At 38.9% G+C, this 23991-nt stretch overlaps 1 protein-coding gene across 2 annotated transcripts in view; it reads right to left on the bottom strand.

Moving 5' to 3' along the window:
* Arhgef38 (Rho guanine nucleotide exchange factor 38) overlaps positions 1 to 23991 on the bottom strand; it is an 88382-nt gene that overhangs the window by 41173 nt on the left and 23218 nt on the right. For both annotated transcript variants that reach the window (XM_075981299.1, XM_075981300.1), the window contains exons 2-3: positions 21555 to 21742; positions 988 to 1111 (exon numbers count right to left, since the gene is read on the bottom strand). In XM_075981299.1, coding sequence (XP_075837414.1) covers positions 988 to 1111; positions 21555 to 21742 — 312 coding nt within the window. The remainder of the gene's footprint in view (positions 1 to 987; positions 1112 to 21554; positions 21743 to 23991) is intronic.

The following is a 23991-nucleotide window of genomic DNA, read 5'->3' as shown; positions in this document are numbered from 1 at the left end:
CAGTCTTGGAGGCAGTCTGAGGACAGGATCCCCCCTTTGGTCTGAGCATTGGCAGAGACAAGAACTCAAGGGACTGGCCGTTCCACTTCTCCGATCCTTCAGCTTTCAACTTCTGATAGCTGACTCTAATTTTTATTATTAATACCAATTAGGATCGTGCTACAAGATACCTAACATACAACAAGTGTCCTGACTGCTGCTGCAGGAACAGGCAGAAACTCCCATGCAAAGCTGCCAGCCTCTGTTCCCCGCACACATTGCATTCACATCTAATTGGAAATCCCTGCGCATCTCACCAACTCCACCAATAGACTTTCTGATGGCCTCATGTTTCTCAGGGGCCATAGTGCATGCCACACAGCATAGGCCATGGCACAACTAGCTGCTGTACCCAGTGAGGATGGAAGGGTTTGCAGCCTCATATACACCTCTAAGGGCCACCAGAACAATTCGGGGCCATTTCTAGCTCCTCAGGTCCATGTGTCCTCACTGTATTAGCCGGCACCCTGCATGTGGCACACCAAAGTGCCAGGAAAGGAAATAGGCTGGATTCCAGTTTACTGCGGTGCACTATTTCACTCAGTCAAAGTCGTGGAAGAGATGACATTCAAAGTTGAATTACCTGAATTTCAAATTTGTCTTCAGTACCCTTCCCAAATGTATTCCCTCCCTACTCCTCCTCTAAATAGCTCTTCACATTAGCTTAATCCCTTACCATTTTCTAAATGTGTTGCTATTTTCTATTAGTGCTAAATGGAAAGAATTCTGTCTGTGTTCCGTGCTACTGAGGGACCTCCACAAATGGCTATAAACCCATTTGGAGATAAACGTGGAGTTTGTGTAATTACAATGAACCTGAAGGCAGACTTGGCATTTATATATCTCCTGGGAAGCTTTGTGCGTCAGAAACATAAAACCAAAGTACCAGGGGGTTATTAAAATACTGTTTCCTGTTGTACTGTAGAGTTCAAGAAAGAACAAACATACCGATTACTTGCATGGCCGGTTCCACGTCTGTTGTGGCCTCTTCCAACAAGGACAGTAGCTTGGCAGATATCTGGTGGACGGATTCAATGTTGCTAAACAAGCCTTCCACGTCCAGCCTGTCAACCTGAAGAAGCAGAACCTCTGAGCATTAACCAGTCGGAAGAGAGCCATTGTGTGCTCCACACTTCCTCCTGCTAAACAGCAAGGATTTACCCACCAGCCCTCATCCTTCTCTGTGAACATGCTCACTTAGGACTTCTAAATGTAAATGTATAGATTTTCATCAAGGAAATTATGATGATGTATAATACCTCTGTCTTAAAACCACCAACAAAAAATTTTGACTTGAGTGTATAGCACTGTTTCTCAATATAAATTGGGTTGGGAAGATTTAGACGTAATGGCATTTTTATTAACTGCCCTCTATGCAAGCATGAACCAGTAAACTTAGAATATTTTACTGTCAAGATGGAACGATGGCTTCGTGGTTCACTCGCTGCTCTTTTAGAAGACCCGAGTTCAAATCCAAGCACTACACCTGACTACCCATAACTTCCTGTAACTCCAGTTCCAGGGGATCTGATTGATACCTTCTTCTGGTCTCCGTGATACATATGTCATATCCCACAAACACACACAAAAAATAAAAATAGGAAATTTTACTGCTTTCACCGCAGAACTCAAACTATATCTTTTTTCAAGTAACTATTTTCAAAGCAGTTTTAAACCACAGATGTTGTGTTTTAAACCACAGAACTGATGGCAAATAAATTTTCCTTAGAGATAAATATACTAATTAAGGGTTTGCCATATGTTATAATCTCAAGCATATTCTCAAAACTCAGTGTGATCATTCTTATACTCATATATGTTTATCATGAAATCTTATTTATTCGTCTTTCACCAGATATGTCCTAGGTACCTTCTATGTCCTAGGACATGTAGGAGAAATTGCGAGCATATATTACCACACCTCACTATTTAAGAGGATGCCAAGGACATGTAGTGGACGAGAGATCTGATCACAGGGAGTGATGAGTAGAGACAGGCTTAGCTGACTGTGTTCAGTCATCTTAGTGTGGTGGCAAACACTCTGATTTGGTCTTAATTTTAAAGAGTATTTCCTCTGTCATAATTAAATTATGCTGATTCAGGATACAGCTGCATTGGTGTAGGATCAGCTGAGGTTAGTATACAACAGAAAACCAGGAATTAGTGCCATTTTCCATGGTTTATTGTGACTGAGGTCATGGATGTGCAGCAAGAGAGGAGTTGATGGGGTTCTTCTGATGAAGGCTGAAGATTTTGTCCTCAAAGTCTGTTAGAGCAGAGAGAAGTGAGCAGCATATTGGTCTTCTTCTGGACATGAGTCAATGTGTTCTCCATCTCGTACATGCCTGTTATTTTGGTAAGCACATTTTGTCACTGAAGTTAAAAGGATGACTTCACATTGAACCTTTGCCAAACACCATGACTGCATGGGTTATTTCTTACGCCACACAGCTATACTTCAGACATTTATCTCATTCATCGCTGAGGAATTCCTTGTTCCCATCTCATCACCACTGTCCTTGAGATAACCCCCAAACTCACTTGTCATCAAATCCATTCAATTACATATTTCAGTCTAACCTTAGGCAGCCTTTCCCAAGTACTTTTTTGCTGTTGTTTTGTTTTGAGACAGACTTTTTCTATACATAGCCCTGGCTATCCTGGAATTCACTGTGTGGTCCAAACTGGCATTGAACTCACAGAGATCCTCCTGCCTCTGTGTCCTGAGTGCTGGGCTTCAAGGTGTGTGCCACGGTGCTCAGCTTTTCCAACTACTTTTATGTATTCTGAATTTATTAGGACCGAGTGTAGGTGTAGTTCAGTGGTGAAGTGCTTACATAAAGTGCATGAAGCCATGAATCTGGCTCCTAGCACTGAAAAATATATTGCTTAAACAAACGATCTACATCTCTACACTAACTGCTACATTGTGATTATAATCAAGACTGGCTTTTAGGTCTCTAATCCAGGGTCCCCAAGAATACCCCTTCATTAAGGATTCACTGAGGAGGAAAGAAGATGTGTGGCTCTTTTGCATGAAATCTAGGACTTTGGGGGGCTTCTGTTTTCTCTCTTATAAGGCATACTCAATATCATACAAAATGTGTAGACTCACATTAACGATTACTAGCTCATGTTAGCTAACATGTATGAAATTATCATTTAATAATTTACTATTCAACTGGTCAAAACCATATAGACCTATTGTACCAAGCAATCTTTTTATTATTTATCAGTTTGAAGTGCACTGTGAAATATGAGCCATCTTGAAGAAATACAGAGTAAAGCAAGGTGCCATGTGTGGAGTTATGCACGGAGATTAAGACAGATCCAGCACCATGACCTTGCAGGCCTACAGTCACGTAAAGATCAGCAAACACCACTCACAAGCTAGCCGTCATCTCTGAACTTCTGCAGTTTCTACTGACTTTTCACCAAGTTGCCACTTCTACCTTTTGTTTGCCAAGGTCACTATCCTGTATATCTAATTTAGATTATAAATCCATTTAGCAAAAATCTAATTCTACTTTCTATCTATAATCTTAGCTCAGTGCAACAAACTCTGAACAACAGAAACTTAGTTTTTAATTCCATTTCTTCCTGAAGGACAGAAAGGATTAAAACATCAATTGGCCTGGTTTCAATCCTATCACCACGGGCCCTTGGGGACTCTGTGAATCATAAAATGAATTCACATCCAGGCACGGCTGTGCTAAGGAACAAACAAACATCTGGTCCAAATCGGCTTTTAAAAGTGATAGATGGTTTTACGATTACTGTTATAAATTCATGGAAACATCCACATATATTTATTAATCATTTACTCAAAACAGGCAATGTTCTAAGAGCTTAAAATCAAATTCTACTTTAAGTGAACTAAAATTTACTTTTGACAAAAGTTTAAGAAAGCACTATCCTAAGACAAATCAATAGTTATTCAGATCTATAAAACAGAAATTAAAGCTGAGTGTTGATGCTGACAATTTAATGTGGTATTTTGCAGAAGTGTTTATCATGGGATATACTTCAAATAGAAGGTTTACATCACATTCAAGCCATTACAAGGGTTTAAAACCAGGTAATGTGGTAACTTTATTAGCTCTTGATGGTTCAAAGGTACTTTGGCTATCCATGATATTTTATAGTTTCATAAAAATTTTATCATTCTTTTTTCTATTTCTGAGAAAATATCCTTGGAGTTTTGATAAATATTTCTTTGTGTTGTATGGACATTTTAAGAACAATATTTTTCTGTCTCGAAATATATTTCTATCTTGCCATTTATCTATGTCATCTTCAAATTCTTACTAACATTTTAGCAATTTCAGTGATTGTTTAACTATGCCATGATATTTTAGTTAACAAACCGGTATAGTACCAACATAAATCTAGGCACATATTCCACTAAGCAAAGCAGGGAGCTAAGAAACAGACCTACACATTTATGGTCAATTGATTTTAACAAACAATGAAGAAAGGACCCTCTTAGTAGTATGCTAGGAAAACTGACTAACCACTTTGCAAAAATCAACTCAAAATAGACTAAAGGTTCAAAAGCAAAACCATCAGAGTTAAAATGGACAAGAGACTAGGCAGTTCTCCAGACAAAACACTAGGAACCAGAAAGTATTCGCCAAAATGCTCAACATAACCAATCACTACAAAAATGCAGAGTAAAATCCCAATGACTTATCAGTTCACATCTGTTAGGATAGTTATTATTGAAACTATAAACAATAAGAAGAATTGGTAAAGACATGGAGGAAGGGAAACCCTATGTACTCTAGGTGAGAATGCAAATGGATTTATTCACCATGGAGAACCCTGTGGAGGTGTCATGTGATCCAGACCTCACTTCTAAATTATATCCAAGGGAACCGAAATCAGAAGGCCAAACAGAGCACTGCAATGTCGTGCTCCTTGTATTATTCACAATAACTAAGAAATACAAACTATCTACATGTCTATCCAATAGATAATCAAACTATCTACATGTCTATCCAATGGAGAATCAAACTATCTATATGTCTATCCAATGGAGAATCAGATAAAGTTTGCATTTACCCAATGGTATGCCACTGGTCTTTAAACAAATAATGAAATTTTATGTGACAATGCAGATGAACTTGGGCTAAAATAAATTAGTTAAAACAAATGAATAAATAAATAAAATAAATTAGTGACTAAAATAAATTATTTTCAGCATGAATACTACTTGATTTACTTAGAAAGTATAACAATGTCAAACTTAAAGAATAGAGAGAAAAATTATCCCAGAGGCTAGGAGGGGTTGGGAGTTGCTTGTCAAAATCATAAAGTTTTCCTTAGAAGAAGCAAGTTCAAGAGATCCATTATTTATCATCTATATTATGATACATACCTGAAAAATTGTTGAGAGTACATTTTCAGTGTTTTAATCTCACACACACAAAGATATATTGCTGAGGTGATGTAGCCATTTTATAATGTAAGCGTATATAAAGATAGCATGTTTCTGAACCTAAATATGTGTGATATTTTGTTTTTCAATTATAAAGTAAAATGTCAAGATGTTGAATTTGCACCAAATGTGTATGATATATATGCAAATATGTCCAAATATAGTTCTTAGTAAAGAAAAATAGATTTATGAAAGTACAATAATTCAAAGATTATAATAACTAATACATAATTACTTTGTACCCTACAGGTACCTGGAAATCTATTCCTTGATTTTCCTGCTTTTACATCATGGTTCAAGCTCTTTCATGTACTCAAAAATGCCTTGTTCTCACATAACACACTATCCAGTTAAATCAAATTTAGTAAGGATTATATTTGTCTAGGTATTTTGCCCAATTCTCTGTCCTTTCTTTTGCATTTGAGAGGAGTATCAAGACCCATAGGTCTTTAGTACTATCTGATCCTGCTGGAATTCTCCAATCACGTCCCTCTTTTTGCTCTGGTACACATGCTAGCTAGCAGACCAGTCAATCTGTTATCTCTTAGTGTATGTGCTACAGGCTGAATGTTTCCAATTTCCCCCCTTCCCAATTCATATCTTCAAATCTCACATTCAAAATAATTGGATTGGGAGAGAGGGTTCTGTGGTGGTTTGACTGAGAAATATCCCCATAGGCTTAGGTATTTGAACATTTGGTCCCCAGTTGGTGCTGGCGAAAAAGGCTACTGGACCCTTAGGAGGCAAAGTTTTACTGAGAAGTACATCACTAGGAGTACACAGGTGCCTAAAGCCTCACCTCATCTCCAGTTCTCTCTCTGTTCTCTGTTTGTGGGTGGAAGATGCAGCATCCTAGCTTCCTACACTGGCATGTTTTCCCTGCCACGATGGACTCATCTTTTGGAATCAAAAGCCAAAATAAATTCTCCTTCTTTTGGCCTTGGGGTTTTATTGTGTGTTTTTTGTTTTTAAAAATTCAACATAATAAACTATAGCCTAAGTGCATTCTTTTTGATGTTTTATTTTTATTTAGAGAATTCCATACAATGTATTTTGATCACATTCTTTCTCCTCCCCCAACTCCTCCCAGAGCTTCCCCCACCTCCAAACCTACCCAACCCTGTGGTTATGGTATTTTGTCATAGCAATAAAAAAATAAGTGTTAGAAGGTCCTTGTGAGATTTCTCTGTCATTGGGGTGGTCACCCCATGAACGAATTAGTAAGTTTATAAAAGAGACCTGGGAGAAACTCCTATTTTCTTATTATGTAGCATTATAATGTCTAGAAAGAGCTCCATCACCAGGCATTGAATCTACTGGTAACTTAATTCTGGACTTATAAATCTATGGACTGTGAGAAACAAACTTCTCTTATTTAAATCACTGTTTATGGCATTTTGCTATCATAAAGGGATAAAATGTAACTGCCAGTTTTTGTAGTTAACTTTGGTAGAACATTGGTGTAGAGAAGGCCGTGTAGTGAGGAAAGCTATACCTAATAATATCATATTATCCCCTGACTCTACCCTTGCCAAGCAAGAAATCCTTCCCCTGCAAACCCACTGGCTCTGTTTACTTCATCTAGTTTGGATTTTATTTTGTCACATAACCAAGTATGTCTAATATAACTTTAATTCTCAGCCAAAAATTATATCCTTAAAGGAAGATTTTATCCTATTTGTTAGGGTTAATCTTTTTCTTTCATAACTTTATCTGTCTTTCAAAAATTATTTTAATTGTATAACCTTATAGAATAATGAAATAATTTAATACACATATGCAGTGTGTATAGGTCAAATTGGGCTAGTTAACACCACATATAATGTGTATAGGTCAAATTGGACTAGTTAACACTACCATATCCTTAAAACTTTAAAAAATTGAGCTAATAGGTAATGATTATACTTCCTCACCCCTTGGGGGGCACAATACAATACTGCAATATATGCATGGAATATGTATGAATTAAATTGGACCATAACATTGCCATCTCTTTATAACTTTGCATTGGGAGACTTCAGCCTACACTCTTCTCGTTACAATATACAATACATTCCTGTGAACTCAGCTCCCTCCATACTGCTGTTCCTCTGAAACTAGAATTTACTAATCTTAATTGCTTATGGGTACCCACTATCTATCCTCCTATGAGCCTTGCTCCCAATCTTCCAGCTTCTAGTAAGCATTCTACACACAATGCCCTCTATGAGAGGGAATGTGCAATGTCCTCCTAAAAGAGGGGGCATGGAGAATTGGCCACACTGTGACTGATTTATTTCTGCCAACATTCTGTCCCCAATCCTAATCCACTTGCTTGCAAATAAGAGGATGACATTATTTTTTAATGGCTGAATAAAGCAACTGGATATGTATAAACATTTTCTTGACCTATTTGCTGTGGTTTCAATGTGGATGTCCCTCATAGGTGCCTAAGCTTTCATACTTGGTCCCCAGCTGCTGGGACTGTTCAGCAAATGGAGTTTTGCTGGAGGAAATGGATTAGTGTGGGGCGGGTTTTGAAGTTCCATAGCCTGGCGCCACTTCCTGGACACCTGCTTCTCTACTGCAGATCCACACCCTTTCCACCATGCCTTCCCAGACACAACGGCCATCCATTCCTAAACTATAAGCCAGAATAAACGCACTTGCCTTGCTTCTTGCCAAATATTTGGCTACAGCACTGAGAAAAGTTAGGTTATACACTGTTGATCCATTTATGGTCATTGGGGTTGATTATAAATCTTAGCTATTGTGCAAAACACAGCGACAAAAGCAGGCACGCAAATGTTATTAGTATCCTTTTCCTTGAATATGTGCCCAAGAGAGAAGTTATAGCTCATACAGTAGCTCTAGTTTAATTTCTTGAGGAATCTCATTGTCACTTTTCTGGTACTGCCCTAATTCACACTGCCACCAACAGTGTATGAGACACACCCCTTTCCTGACTTGATGTTTATCTTCTTTTTGATAATACCATTCTAACTGAGGTGAGGTGTTGGCAAACTGTATTTTTAACTTACATGTCTATCCTCATTAATGAAGTTGGGCATTTCTGAATAAGTTTGTTGACTAACTGAATTTCTTCCTTGAGAAATAGTTATCCATCCTTTGGCGAATTTGAATTGAATTATATTTTTATTATTGAATTTGTAAAATTCCTTACATATTATGCATCTCAATGTTTTGTCAGATTGGTAAGTTACAGTGACTTTCCTTATTTTATAGGTTTGTCTTAACTCCCTTGTTTGTTTCCTTTGCTTGTCCATGACTCTTGAATGTATTATTCTCTGTTTATATTGATGTACATGCATAGACACATATATATTATACCTTCATAGGAGGCATATATATAATATATTTATATTGAAGCTCATTACATACATTATAAATGTTAGAGGGTATAATTATTAGCTTTCTGTCTTGCTGTCAAAACTGAGTTTTCTCAATATATTTGCAGTCCTGGGTTATTCTAATGTCCAACTATGTTTAATACAGTGCTGTGGGTGCACACAATTGTTCAATCAATATTTGACCATTTAAATTGAGTTTTTACAATTAAAAGTTACTTTTTGTGGAAGCCTGTAGATATTCTTTTTATCATTCCCTTGGCTCTGAGGAATAAAATAAGCAAATGTCAAAAGTAACTCAAGAAAAACTGAAAATTTAATTTGATTCTTCAAAATATCATATTAAGTGGATATTTTATAATGTCCTACTTAGATCTGGCTACAAGGGCAAACTGTGTTGCTTAGTTTGGCTGCTTGTATTATGTGGGCAATCTACTGACAGAACCAAGTCTCCTCCTTAGTTTACACTTGGCAAGTGTCTGTTTAATAACAAACACTTAAAATGGGCGACTCAGTTTAAATCAAACAAGTCATAAGGAAGAATAGTTAAATATTCTCAGGTTTCATAAACACTCCAACCACTAACATTTTTTCCCAGACTGGAAAAAAATCTGGAAATAAACTCTTGAAACTGTTATTTGCCTAGAAATTGTTCATATGTCTTACAGAAAACTGAGAATGTGTAGACAAAAGAAAGCAAATATAATATCTCATAATTCACCCAAAAATAACCACTGATATTTTAGGTATTTTCTTCAGAAATCTGTGTGTGGGAGTGGCAGGCAGGTGGCTGCAGGGGTATATCTATTCAAAAGAAGTATATAGCTCAGATAAGCGTTTTTAAAACCTTCAAACTTCACATAAACATTGTTTCCTGCCATCAACTACACATTCACATTGTTGAATAGGAAGATTATATGGAAACATTGTGGTCTTCTGGCACAAAATTTGTTTAATTATGTAAAGATGTGTTGCTGTTTTACGTTGCCTGCCTAAGATGGGTCTAAGAGAAAGCTAAATAACCAATAGCAAGGGAGAAGGTATAGGTAGAATTTCCAGGCAAGAACAGTAAGTAGGAGGAATTTAGGCTGGGGAAGAAAGAAAAAGAAATGCCAAGGAGACGCCAGGGATCAGCCAGATAGACTTGGAGGAAGCAGAAAAGTTGGACATACAGAATGAAAGAAAGGTAGAAAGCCCTGAGGCAAAACACAGGTGAATAGAAACAGGTTAAATTAAGTTAAAAGAGTAAATGGGACAAGCCTGAGTTAAGGCTGAAAGTTCATAATTAATAATGTCTCCATTTCTTTATTTGGGAGCTGGTTGGCAAATTAAAGACAATTCCATCCACGGTCTTCTCTGTCAATTTGCCGTTTTTACTGTTTAAGTAGATCTCCTGGATCAGTCCTTGTTCATTCCCGTGATTGTTTCCTCCTGCTACAGTTCATAAGTATAATGACTGAGTTTAGGTTACTTGCAGGGATTCTGATGAGTTCTGGGGGAGGGGTGGAGAGATGGCTCAGCAGTTAAGGGCACTTGCTATACACGCATGAGAATCAGAGTTAAGATCCCAGCACACACTTGATAATCTGAGTGCCCCTCAAAGGCCTGTAACTTCAGCTCCAAGGAGGGCAGAGACAGGAAGATGTTTTAGCCTTGCTAGCTTCCAGACTACCTGAACAACCACAACAGAAAATATGTGCATCTAGGCTTGGGGAAAACCTTTACTCAAAGGGACAGGCAGAAAGTGATAAAGGCAGACACTAAACACCCTTCTGCAGTCAGCACGTGCAGGTGGGTGCAATACCCCCACACATATATGCATATGTTTACACACGCAGACCCAAATTCATTAACTAATTAATTGATCTTTTTAAAAACAAGTTTTAGCAAGTAATAAATATCAAGTTTCTTGATGTTCAGTTATTACAACCCTGATCTCAATTTTTATTTTAGGCTTCTAGTTTTATTATCACAATTGTGCCTCTTCAGAGTCCCAGATACATACACATGATGTATACACAATACCTGTAGAACAGAAAAGAAAGTAAATCATGTTGCTTTTGAAAAACATGACAGTTGTTGCCAACCAAATGCTTCTGGAATCTAATCCTAGAAGAGCTTTAGTGCTTCTATTTAGAGCAGTTTGGCAAAAAAAAAAAAAAAAAAACAAAAACAAAAACAAAAACAAAAACAAAAAAAAATGTAGAGTCAAATAGAGTTCAACTTGGATTTTTTCCACTTATCCTGGCCATTACTATTACTATTCAACGGGGGTGTCATTTAACTTGGCCTAACAGATCTTTGGTCCCATGCCCTTCCTAAAGAAGTTCCAGGTGAGTCCTAGATGCACGCATGCACTAGCACATTCTGAGATTATCTCAGAAACTCTTAAATTCCCATGATGGTTCAGTAGAAATAAGGGTACTGGGAGAGGAACAGAACAGGAGATACATGAAATACAGAGGTGTGAAGGAGAGCCCCAGGGGGACATTCCGAGTTGACAGAACTAGCTCTTGGGAGGAAGAAACAGAGGAGGGGATGCTCACAGAACAGATATCACAGTGAGAGGAAAAGAGGATATTGGCATGAAGCCCTGGCAAGCGCTGTACTTGGGTGATTCTCTAATTACCTTGGCATTTACTTAGACAGTTGGCTACTAGATTACAAAGCTTTTCGGGATAAACTGGTCATTATTTCATCAGGTTTCTCAGAATTGCAGATTTGTATGTGTGAAATTTCTTGCAGAGAAACTAGATTCTAAGCGGCTAATTAAGTCAACCCATCAGCTGAGTCAATACCACAGCTAGACAGCAAGCCTTTAAACAGGTCCTGTAGCTAAGCTGCCAAATTACCCAATGACTGCTGGATGTACTCTGGGACAGGCGCTCACATTTGGACAGACTGACATAGCGCAGAAAAGAGGAAGGTCTGGGCAGGAGGATCTCAGTGAAGGAGGAAGGATGGAGCCAAAGAAGCGAAGAAAGACCAGATCAAGGACTTGTCAAGCTTGAGGAGTCCTGAGTGAAGAAGCCCACTCTAGATTTTTTTGATGAATAACGGAAAATTAAAGTGCTTGCAGTGATCTTCTTAGGGTGGGGGCTGCCCGAGTGGCTGGAAGAAGGGAGCTGCCATTTTGCTGAGATGAAATAGCCTGCAAGGCCAGTGTGTGCTTCTGTAGGTGACCAGTGGAAAGTGGGCAATTCACAAAGAACAGGTATACATGTACTACAGTTCTAGAGCGTGGAAAATCCAGTCCAGAGGCTCAAAACTAGTGATGGTTTCACTGCTCTGTCATGCCATGCAGAAAAAGTGGAAGAGAAGAAGAAAATGCATGAAAGAGGGGTTTATATTATTTTTTAAGTAAATCCTACTTCCATAACAGCATTAATCCCACCGAGAGAGTAGAGCCCCTGGTAACGAATTCCTTCTCCCAACGTGTTGCATTGAGAATTAAGTCCAATACATGGACTTCAGGGGATGCATGTAACTGGAGATGGGAGACGTGCCAAAGGAAAATACTACTGAACACTTTGAAACTGAGATGCTTTCTAGTCACCAAGTAGGGATTTATGCTACCCCAAGTAGGGGTCAGATGCATAGAACAGGACGTCAGGTCAATGTCAGAGCTGAGGATTGCCAACCATCAGAACATAGCTGTGATTTATGGCCATGGAAGCTGATCAGATGCTCCACAGCTGGTTATAGACTAAGAAAACCAAATCTGAGCCCCGAACTACACTAGCGTTGAGAGATGAGATCAAACCACAGAGGTGGGGGTAGCAGCAGTCCAGGGTTTCTGCTGAATGCAGCAGATAGGTCAGGGAAGCAAGCACTTCCTCCGCTAATGTCTAAAGCCATTGTTTGCTGCGTAGCTAATTAGCATAGCTAACCATGAACTGCCTTCTGTCACCATCATTGCTAATGTCATCTTGAAATAGGCTGATAATTGCTCTTTGCGCATCTATCTGCTTAGGAGGCATTTTCTTGACCTCTTGCACACTCTTGTAGGGCAGGATCATGACACGCATTCACATGGTATCCAGGCAGAGTACAGCAGCAGGCATTAGGCAAACTAGGGTCCTGACAAACATCAGCCATCTTGTTTGTATGTATCACATTCTCCACAAACTAGAGCCCAGTCAATCCATCTGGAAGGGATGTGTTCCTTCTCTGAACTCCAGCTGCACCCGTCAATCACTGTCTTGCATTATAACTTCTCCTAACTGCACGAAACCTATCACCTCTAATGACTGGTTCTAAGGGAACTCTTTAATAATAGGAACTGAATTTCATATGCCTTTGTATACTTCCACGACCTGAAAATCACGGACTCATTGGTTTGTGAGGTCATCAACCTCCTTTGTGCCTAAAGTGCAGATTGAAGTCATTACTCACAAAAACTTATTTTTTTTTTTTGTACTCGAAATTCAACTCGGGACTTTATGCCTAGCAAATACGCTACCATTGAGGTACATCCATTATTATTATTATTATTATTAATTTGAGACAGGATCTCACTATTTTGCCAATGTTCGACTTGAACTCATTATGTAGCTGGACAAGTCTTAGCCTTGCAATACTCCTGACTCAGCATGTTACAGATGCGTGCTACCGTGCCGAGGTTACAATTCTTACCCTTAACTGAACATTAGACGTTACCTTGTTCCTAGTCCAGTGTTACTCTTTGGCATTTAAGATTTACAGTTCTTGTACTGATACACATGTCTGCATTGATCTACATCCAAGAAAAACTGGTCACAAGTTCACAAGCTTTTGCATTCATGATGTTTATGTGCTCATTATCATAATCATGGCCAGAGGAATTTCACTGCTTGCTCTTTACAAATAAAAGCAATTAATATGGTTGTGTGTGTGTGTATCTCAGTCCTAGGAGGTGATGTAATAAGTACAGGGTCAGCCACCTCCTCAGACTGAATGGGTTATTCCTGGGTTTTAAAGCAGATCTGTATATCACACCTCTGATATCCAGTTCTGAGCATTCCAATATTCGCATGGGATTGGGAAATTTGTTTAGTTATCTTTTTAATGACCCAGCGGCTTCTGACTGAACTATAGATTAGAAAATTAGAGAAAACTATAGTCACCCTCAACATAGCTTTGAAGAAGTTTATAAACATAACAGCAGGAGAAAGGTCTCTGTCAAAACCCAGCAATGCTGGGATTAAAAAAAAAATCCTTTCCTTTGTGCGAGGAGGGTTCCTGAACAAGCAAAGATAAGGGAGTTCCCTCCAGGAAAAGAAGCTGCATCCACTGGAACTGGGTGCATCACTTTCATCCTCAACAAATTCTGAATCAAATACAGCAGCGAGCTATGTGTCTTCCAGGATGGCAAGACTGAAGTGTCCCTCCCGGGAAAACAGGAAAAGACGGAAAGCCTGTGGCTAAGTGTCAGTGCTTGAGAGAGGCAGGTTGGATATGAGCACTAATGGATTCCCTTTCTGGAGTTTTAAATGTCGTATCACACAACTGTGACTTTAAAAAAAAAAACTCTTTGTATTTATTTTAAACTTGTGTGTAAGCATGTCGGTGTGTGTGTGCGTGTGTGCATTCAGCTTGTGTGGAGGTTAGAGGACAACTTTGAGTGTTCATCCTCACCCTTCGCCAGGTTCGGAGTTGCATGCATCAGGTTGCATACATACAGCTGTCCAGGGAGTCGCCTGTCTCGCCTCTTCTCTCTCTTAGTGCCGCTGGGATTTCAGAGGTGTGCTACTCTGTACAGCTCTATACGGTTCTGTGACTCCAAATCCAGGTCCTCACTTGCACGACACGTGATTTTTGCTTACAGTTTTCTTTCCAGTCCATAACTTGTCTTCAACAAACAGGAACTTCACTTATCCATAAGATTTTAGGAATAAAAAGATTGCACGGCAGTTAAGAGGCCTGGTTGCTCTTTCAGATGGCTCAGGTTCGATTCCCAGCATCCATGTGGTGACTCACAATTATCTGTAATGCTAGGTCCCAAGGGGGTCTGGTGCCTTCTTCTGGCCTCCAAGGGCACCAGGCCTGCCATAGTGCACGACATACAGGCAGGAAAAACACCCACACACATAAAATAAATAATAATACAATTTAAAAATAGAATAAAGCTTTAGAAAAGTAAGGAAGACTTTCCTGAATCCATGAAATCTTTCTACTTCCTTTCTATCTTTCTCTCTCTCTGTCTCTCAGTCTGCTTCATCTGTCTGTCTGTCTGTCTGTCTGTCTGTCTGTCTGTCTGTCTCTCTCTCTCTCTCTCTCTCTCTCTCTGTGTGTGTGTGTGTGTGTGTGTGTGTGTGTGTGTGTGTCTCTCTCTTTCTGACAGGGTCTGGGTATCCCAGGCTGACTTTGAACTGTCTGCTGATGTAGCCAAGGAGGACCTTAAACTTCAGATCCACCTGTTCCTATATTCTGAGTGCTAAAGTCACAGGTGTGTGCCACCACACCCGGTTTTCCCCTGGTGTTTTGGTTTCCTCATTGTTTGGGTTTCACAATAGGACTTCACGTATATGGTTTTATCATAGAGGGTTATTGCCTAGATTATGTGATAAGTATTGGATTTCACACAGAAGACTTGGCTAAGTCTTAGCTTTAAAAAACAATGGAACAAACAAACAAAAAGGAAGCTCTAACGTGGCCATATAAATCACAAGGTTCATCATTGTGATGTTATATTACTAACCATGAAAATCAGTATTTCTAAAGAATTAAGGAATATTTGTACCAATATTTAAAGAAAATTTCTAGCAAGAATATGACATTTAAAGTCAGCATAGTTGCTCAAAAGATATGACATAAAACAGAATCAGAAACTCAAGCGTATTTCTTTTGAACCATCACTCCATTAACTTAGTTACAGAGAGTTGACATTATTTTTATTTTACTCAGATTTCTATTTAATGTAATACTCCAGATTCATATCTTTTCTGGTCTCTTGCTTCCTGGGCATACTTTGTTTTTGTGTAACCATTCTGGCTTTGATCTCTGTGTTCACAAAAGTCTATGAGGTTTTGTGACGGAGGAGATTGGCCTCAGGAATGACTGAACTTTAAAAGGAAGAAGATTGAAGAGGAGGTGGAAGTGACAGGAGGTTGACCTTTTCCTGATGCAGAAGGATTTCTGGGGTATTGAGAGAGATACAATGAGAGATTATTATACACTATAATCTTCTAATGTATATCTGTATGCCTAAAAACTCATTTCAATATCACCAAAATCACAATAAAAATAATCAGAAAATTTGAAATAATGAACAAGGTAAAAGATAAAAATCTTATCCTTTCATATAAAAGAATACACACATTTAAAAGGATGACTTAGGATGAATGAAAGCGAGGGAGAAGGTGAAAATAAGAGCATTAGATTTTAATCAAGCTTTTCATTCAGAAATAATTGCAGGATCTCATCAGCCTTTTCTTGGTTTCCTTTAATGGCAATGCTTAGCAAAACTACAGTTCTAGAGCGCTGGATTTTTATGAGATGGGATAGGATAAGTTCTGAGTGAAATGTAATGACTGAACAATATAGACACGTCTAAAATACTCAAATCATTTCACTTAGTTCAGAGTGATGTCACGGAGGAAATGGGACTTTAGAAAGAAACTTGCTGTAAGATTGAAGTTCTAATCATTCGGCCAAAATGGACTATTTAAGATCTAGAATACAACTTGAAAATTTTGGAACAGTGATGTATATTGTAGTTGGGCATCAGAAAAGAGAAAAAAAAATCTCATGGATGCCTTTTAAAACAAAATAAGTAGAGTCTTTTGACAGAGGCAACAAGTAATAAAGACAATTTGGACAAGGATTTTTTTCCAAACATTTGCTCACATATAGTTTCTCTTTTGATTACAGAGATTAAATTTTAGCCAACAGCTTTGTGAAGCCTAACTACCTGTCTTCCTTCTGTGTCACTCAGCTAACTGGGAAAGAGGAATAGGTTTGATCATTACTAGATGAAATATTTCTGTTGTTCTTTAATCCTATGTTTTAGCAAGCTGTCATAATAGTAATTTTGTCTTTGGTTCCACAACAGCAGCGAGACTGCGTTATGTTCCAAACTCTGAATTTTTGTTATGAGTAGTGAGCTGAGCAGCTGGGCTAGGGAGAGAGGTGGGGGAGGGACCAGGAAGAACTAAGGGTGATTTAGATAGGCATCTAAACAGGCACTCTGAAACCACTCTGCCATGTGACCGCAGTGCATGGTAGCGCTTCGGCCACTCATGTGGAAAGACAGCCAGGAGCCAAGCACATAGTTACAACCAGGCATTGAGGGATTAGGACAGGCATCAGAGATGCCCAGGCCAGTGGCTAGCCTTGGAAGAGGCAGCAGGAGCGAAATGCTTGGAGATTTTCAGGACATGTATTGAAGCTCTTAGTATTCCTCATAGGGGCCACAACAGTTTACTGTGGTGAGGACAGAGCCATTAAAAGCCACAGCCATCTCAAAGGGCTATAAAAGCTTTCACTAAGCTATAAGATAACAAGTGTAGGTTAGAATTCACAGGAAATCAACTGGATCGTGTCCGTCCTTTTAATACGCAAACTTCCATTTTCCTGTATTTAGATGCGTTTTTAATTACTACATGCATTTGTATTTCCCTCCTGCTTTTCTCCTTTCAGAGATAACTTGATCTACACCTGGCTTTCACAGAGTTGATGAGTTCTTCTCATACATAATCATACCTGTCAGGGAACAACAACTTCACTTGGCAGAGGCAGGGATCCATCCTATAGGCCCTTCCCTCCATTGCCCTTAGCGAGAGGACCACATGCCTATGTTACTTCCTCTTCCTTGTTCCCCTGTCACAGGCTGCTGCCATTCAGTTTGGACCTTGAGGGACATGCAGGGTAGGACATTGATACATTGTGTAAAATGTCACATAGAATAACTACCCCACCTAGACTCTGCCATTGGGACCGTTTGAAACAACTGCCAACCTAAGTATTTCAACACCATCATAAATTGGGATCTGAGTTTAAAAAACATGAACATGATTTTTCAAAATTAAAATTGCTTGCTAATTATGAAGAATCATTTTCCCCATTCAATATTTGTTGTTTAAGATAGGGCTAATATGAATATATTCTGTACAGGGAAAAGATTCCAACTGGTATCCACACTACAAATTCAAACTTCAAAAAACATTTGAAAATGTTTGTGCTTAGATAATAAATTAAAATATTTATCATATTTCTCTCTGAGCAACAAAAATATGAATGATTTAGTGTAAACTCTTCATTTCCTTTTCTTTTATACTTTTTGTGAGTGTATGCATGTGTATGTGTTCATGTGGGCACGTGCATGAGTGTGTATACATGTAGTCACCTGGGTGAGCAGGTGTGGAGGTCAGAGGTTAATATTGTATATCTTTTTTGGTTGCCACATAATTTTTGAAATGGGTTTTGCCACTGCATCTGGAACCCACAGAGTGGCTACAATGCCTGGCCACTTACCTCTCCAAGTACCTTCCTTGCCGCTTGCACCACAGCCGGGATGAGAGGTGAGATCTCTTTGGCTACATTCTTCACGCTTGTGTGCCAAGCGCTTTACCAACTGAGTCATCACCTCAGCCCCCTCTCCTAATATTTTTCAAATGAATTTTCATGACCAACTTGTTGCCACATAGTATGCAGAACTGAACAAAAGACTCTGAAGAGCTTGGGCCAACATGAAATTACAGATTATTTCTCTTGTCACTTTCCAGGAAAGATACGATTTCAAGCATAAGACACATAATTAGACCATCCGTAAGCAAAGACAAGGGAAACACATATAGCCTTGGAAGGGTAGAAATAAACTGGACCTGGTGTTCCTCTAGAGTAGTGGTTCTCAACCTTTCCGATGCTGCAACCCTTTAATACAGTTTCTTATGTCATGGTGACCCTAACCATAAAGTTATTTTATTGCTGCCTCAAAACTGTAATTTTGATAGTTATGAATCATAATGTAAACATCTGTGTTTTTAGATGGTCTTATGCAAGTCCTGTGAATGGGTCATTTGACCCCAAAGGGGTTGTGACCCACAGGTGGAGAACTGCCATTCTAGGAAAGGACATTGAATAGCTGAAGGCTTAGGTATTAGGCCCTGTGAAGTTTAGGCTAGAGTACTAGAAACTAAATAATACTAAATAAAAAAGAAAAGAAAGATGTGCACTCAAATTCCCCAATTTTTTGCCCAGCTTTTGTCCTTTCCTTATACACAGACCACAAGCCCATTGTTAGCTTGGCTTGCTCTGGTTTGATTTAGTTTGATTTGCTGCCAAGAACCATAGAGACTCTCCTCTTGTTGAGATAATAAACAGGCCTAATTTCCCATTTCTACAGCGAATGTTGTGGGTACTTTTCCTTCTTGACAACCTATGCCAATGCTGCTTAGGGAAATGTCGCCTGGTTTCAGGTCGGTGAAGACCTGTGACAGAAAACCCTAAAGTTAAGTCTCAAATTTGTCACCTGACAGAGAAGACCTGTCAATCAAGAGGGAGAACTCCTCACTCATTGTGCACTACTCACTGAGTTAAATTTGATAATGCTAACCTTTGGTGGGCAGAGACAGGAAATCCTCTGAGCACACTAAGGCTCACCTAAGGGTAAGAGCATCTCAATAAATAAATGGAAAGCAACTGAGGGAGGCTCTGGGCTTCCACATACGCTAGTACTACTCACAAACATGTGTGCTCAAAGCACGTGAACACGAACACACACACACAGACACACACACACACGGGATAGAAGGGCAACACCTATTGTGATTCTGAGGGTACATATATTAGTGGAGGTGGGAAAATAACGACTGCCATTAGTACAAGTGACCAGTAATAGTTTTATAATTGTGGGTATGTACTAGGAAACTAAATCCTGAACCATATGCATAAATATGGTAAAAAAATAAAGCAAAACAACAACATCAACAACACTCTAATTCTTAAACAAAATTATACAGCAAAAGACAAACTAAGAAAGTTATTCACAGTGTGTAGGAAGGAAAAAGAATATTCAGAAAGGTGTTATAAAAATACTGAGGAAATATATAAACAATAATTTTAAAAAGCTAAGAATGTAAGAATGTGAAAGGGGACTAAATTATAAAGACTAAGAAATATATAAGAAGATGTTTTCTTAGGAGGAATGATACAGGGGAAAGACCGCCCAACCAGCAGGAATGAAAACCAGGACTATTGGATTTTGGTTGGCAGTTGACATTGAAAACAAAACAAAAGGTGTGGCCGACGACAGCAGCAAAAACAAAACAAATCAAAAACCAAAAAAACAGAAACAACAACACAACCCAACAGCCTTAATTACATTGTTTTTTGGACAGCGTCTTTCTTTCTACGTAGCCCTGACTGGGTTGAAATTCTATGTAGACAGGCTGATTTCAAACTCAGAGATCTTCTGCCTCCTGAAGGCTGGGAGTACAGGCTTGTGTTACCCTGCTTGGACCTAATATGCTTTCTAACAATTCCATTTATGAGACTCTATTTTAAGGAATTAAGCAGATGAATAAAAAAATATTTATCTAGGGATCATTAAGAGCAAAGAAAATTTAGAAGTATTGGAAGTCACAAAAAGAATTGCAATAGATTGTTGAATGAAAATATACTTATTAGACTGCATAACTCTGTATGAAAACGTGTGTGCGTGTGTCTGAGTGTGTCTGTGTGGATAAGTGTACAAACATCTCAAAGTCCCCAACCTAGTCAGTGATTTTCTTTGAATGGAGGAATGTGTTTATACATTTGCTTTCTCCTTATTGTCGAGCAGTTTGGATTGTATATAAGGACCACTTACAACTCTGCCGAGATCCTTGTTCTTGTCTCTGCCCTGCCTCGAGCCCCTCTTACTTCTATTCTGTGCTCTGATGCGCACACGAGAAAGGATTTTGCTTATCACTCTCCTTGGAATGGAAGCACCACCACCTGCTTTCCGTATTTCAACCTCATTCCCTGCATTAGTTGGTGTGCTTAACGTCATCTAACATATTTTCATTTTATTTATTTATTGTAAGACTTCCTCACCTGCACTAAAGAGGAAACCTTGCAAGGGCCCAGTGCTGAGAACCGTGCCAATGATCATGAATTTAAAAAGCAAGTGATGAATTAGTAAATGAAGTAGCTGCTATTCTAAACTGCATACCCTGCAAAATAATTCTCAGAAAATTTTTTTAAGAGAGAAGAATTCTTCATTTATAAACACTTGTACTTTTGTGTAGGTTCACCCCTACCAAGGAGAAAAATTTTGCTAACATTGAGGATAATTTTTATGCTGAATTTTTACTTAGTCATGTAGTTTCAAGTTCAGATGAGCTTTGGAGGGGTAGAGGTAGGGCTTACATCCATTTTCTCTTTTGTATCTATGATAATCACTGAATTAAATGGCTTGTACTCAAGACTGCTGAAGACCTATTTCCCAAATTTGGGATTTGGGAAATTCCAAGGAAGAACACAGAAAATTCATGATGGAAAAAATAACTGTGAATTACTTTCTCATAAAGCTTGTGACTACTGTTTCCTCTGATAAACAGGGAGGCAGCACTCTCCCCCTCCCACCTCTCGATACCAGAATTAGGACCCGATGAGTTCTTCTCTGAATTTAGGACTAGAAACCCTGAGAAAGATACACCTGCCACCCCACTGATAGTGGGTCCTTGGACTTCATAGTGCTGCTGTACCTATTTAGAATCTGAGAGAAAATGCTAGGAAAAGAAGAGTAATCTCAAACTTGTGTTCACCTGTTTGTTTCTCAGTGGCTGGACCACTTCTCTGACACACAGTTCCAGATCCGTGACGTAATCCCTTTCAGTCTGTATCAGCTCCCTGATGATTTTGGCCCGCTTTGCCATCATCTTTCTCATCTGTTGCTCTTCCTCAGGGTTTGGGGTCTCAGTGGAGGAGCGCTCAGTCTGCGGAGTCATCTTTTCTGTGAAACAACAACATGTTCAGGTGAGATGCTCTGCTGTGGTCTACTTTTCCTCCAAAACATACAATTCAGGGTTATTGTTAGCCAGGTGAAAGGCGTAGGGATCTTCACAGTGGGTCCTGGGAAGTCCTATGTTAGTTCCTCACTAGATAAGGATTCTATGAACAAGACAGAGCCGAGTGAGAACTGCTACTACAATGTCATGAAATGGCATTCAAAAGCCATGGCTTCTGACACATCCGAATCTCAGTCTTCAAAGTTGACCCTCAATTAACTTTGGATGTATAAAAACTCAGTTTGGAACTTTCGAACATGTCTGCTTTTGAAAACAAGGAACATTTTAATTAGGAAGTGAACTGCCTCTCGGTTCTATTTGTCCCTATTACTAAAAACAATCACCTAGCAGGTAATAATCAGTGGAATGAAAACCAACCGAATGTGATTGGGTTTTTCCTTTTCGTTCATCATCAGAAACCATAAACAGTGAAACAGTGGGGGATTAAAAAAATTCAACTAAGAATTCTCATGGGTTATCTTGGCTATTGTGTAAATCTTGTTACTTCTTAATTATTGAACCATCCTGACTTTTTTGTTGTTGTTAGTTTGCTTTGCTTTGCTTTTAAGTCACAGTATTGAGAGGTTGAAATAAATTGTAGGTCTCACATGCAGCCAAGCATCTGTATGGGATATTAAGGTAGAAAAGTAAAAGTCATCAGGAAAACCTTCTCATAGCAACACAAAACTCTGGAAGCTACAAACTCACTGTTCACTATAAGTTCAGACCGGGACCTAAAATTGAGAAGTCATAGATATCAGGGCTCACTCTCCCCATCTCCCTCCGTGTGTGTGTGTGTGTGAGAGAGAGAGGGGGGGGGTTCAAGATTGAAGCTTAGCTTTCATGTTAGTCTCTGCAGTTCATAACTTTATTTCATTTAAGGTTAATATTCTTGTAACTAGCATGTGAGAAATCTTCAATGTTGATAAAACAAGCTTTGCAAAAGGATCTTGAATCCTCTGAACAGAAAATAAAAGGTACGAGCCACAATATATGCAAGAGGTAAAGAACATTCTTCACCTGGTTGCTCCTGGGAACAAAGGTAAGGGACTCGGAGGAGGGCTCGGGAGAGGAACCAATGGTTTGTTCTGAAGAGGTTTGCCCGAGAAGGTGAGTGGACACTTTAAAAAGAAAAGAGCCTTCTCTTCCTGCCCGACTAACTCCAGCAATTTAGAAAAGCACATAACCAAACATTTGTGGATAATGCTGTAAAGGAAACTCCAACATCAGATCGTACTAGAGCGGGCATCAATTTTTCAGTCATTAGGGAAGACCACGGCTCGGAAAAGTGACATAAAACCATGCGGTTTTACAGGGTAGGCCATTCCATGCAAAAAAAAAAAATCTTCCAGAGTTGTATCAGAAGATAGAATCTATATAATGAGAATGAATGTTGGGTGTGAGAGTTCTGGGGGCTTTATATTTTATCTGCTTTGGGAATTTGGGGTATACTGTTAGTCAGTACTGTTCTTAATAGACAGTGGCATAATCCTGTATTTCAGAGCCCCAAATAAAAGGACAAGTGATATCCCATGCCATTACTGTTATTTCTGTGTGAAATGAATGATGAAGGTCCCTTTGTGGGGAGACACAGCAGTGAGTAGCCATGCACCCAGCTATAAAGAACCTTAAAGGGCTTTTATTGCTTTGAGGTTAGGTTGGCCTTGAATTCTCTAGGCAACTCAGGACTAGTTTAGATTTTTGTCCTCTGGCTTCTGTCTCCCATGTACTGGGATTACAATTATATGCCCAAATTTCAAATTTGTGCAGTACTAGGGATCAAACCCAGGGGTGTTACATGTGAAACAAGCATTCTAATGACAGTTGGAGTAGCAATGACAACAAAGATAGAGAAATAGATTTTAAGTTTTTTTTTAAAATATTGTATATATATTTAAAGTATACAACATGAATCACATATATAGGGGAATGACTTGGTGGGGGCTGTGAGATAACACAGAGAGAGACTGACAATGTGTAAGGAGCCTTTACTTTAGGGATATGTGAAGTTGAGCACAGAAATTCATGCCTATACCAGAGAGCTCACAACCAACTCTAACCCTAACCCTGAGTCCAATTACTTAATATTGTCTTGAAAACTAAACAAACATACTTTACAAAATTAATCGAAGAATGTAACAAGGACCTTTATCTATCTTTGTCAAGGAAATGCCCCTACCACATGTCCCTAGAT

Source organism: Microtus pennsylvanicus, chromosome 7 (genome assembly GCF_037038515.1).
Source record: "Microtus pennsylvanicus isolate mMicPen1 chromosome 7, mMicPen1.hap1, whole genome shotgun sequence".
In the NCBI taxonomy this organism is placed as follows: Eukaryota; Metazoa; Chordata; class Mammalia; order Rodentia; family Cricetidae; genus Microtus; species Microtus pennsylvanicus.
The sequence above is the reverse complement of the archived record's forward strand: the minus strand, read 5'-3'. Positions and strand labels throughout refer to the sequence as shown.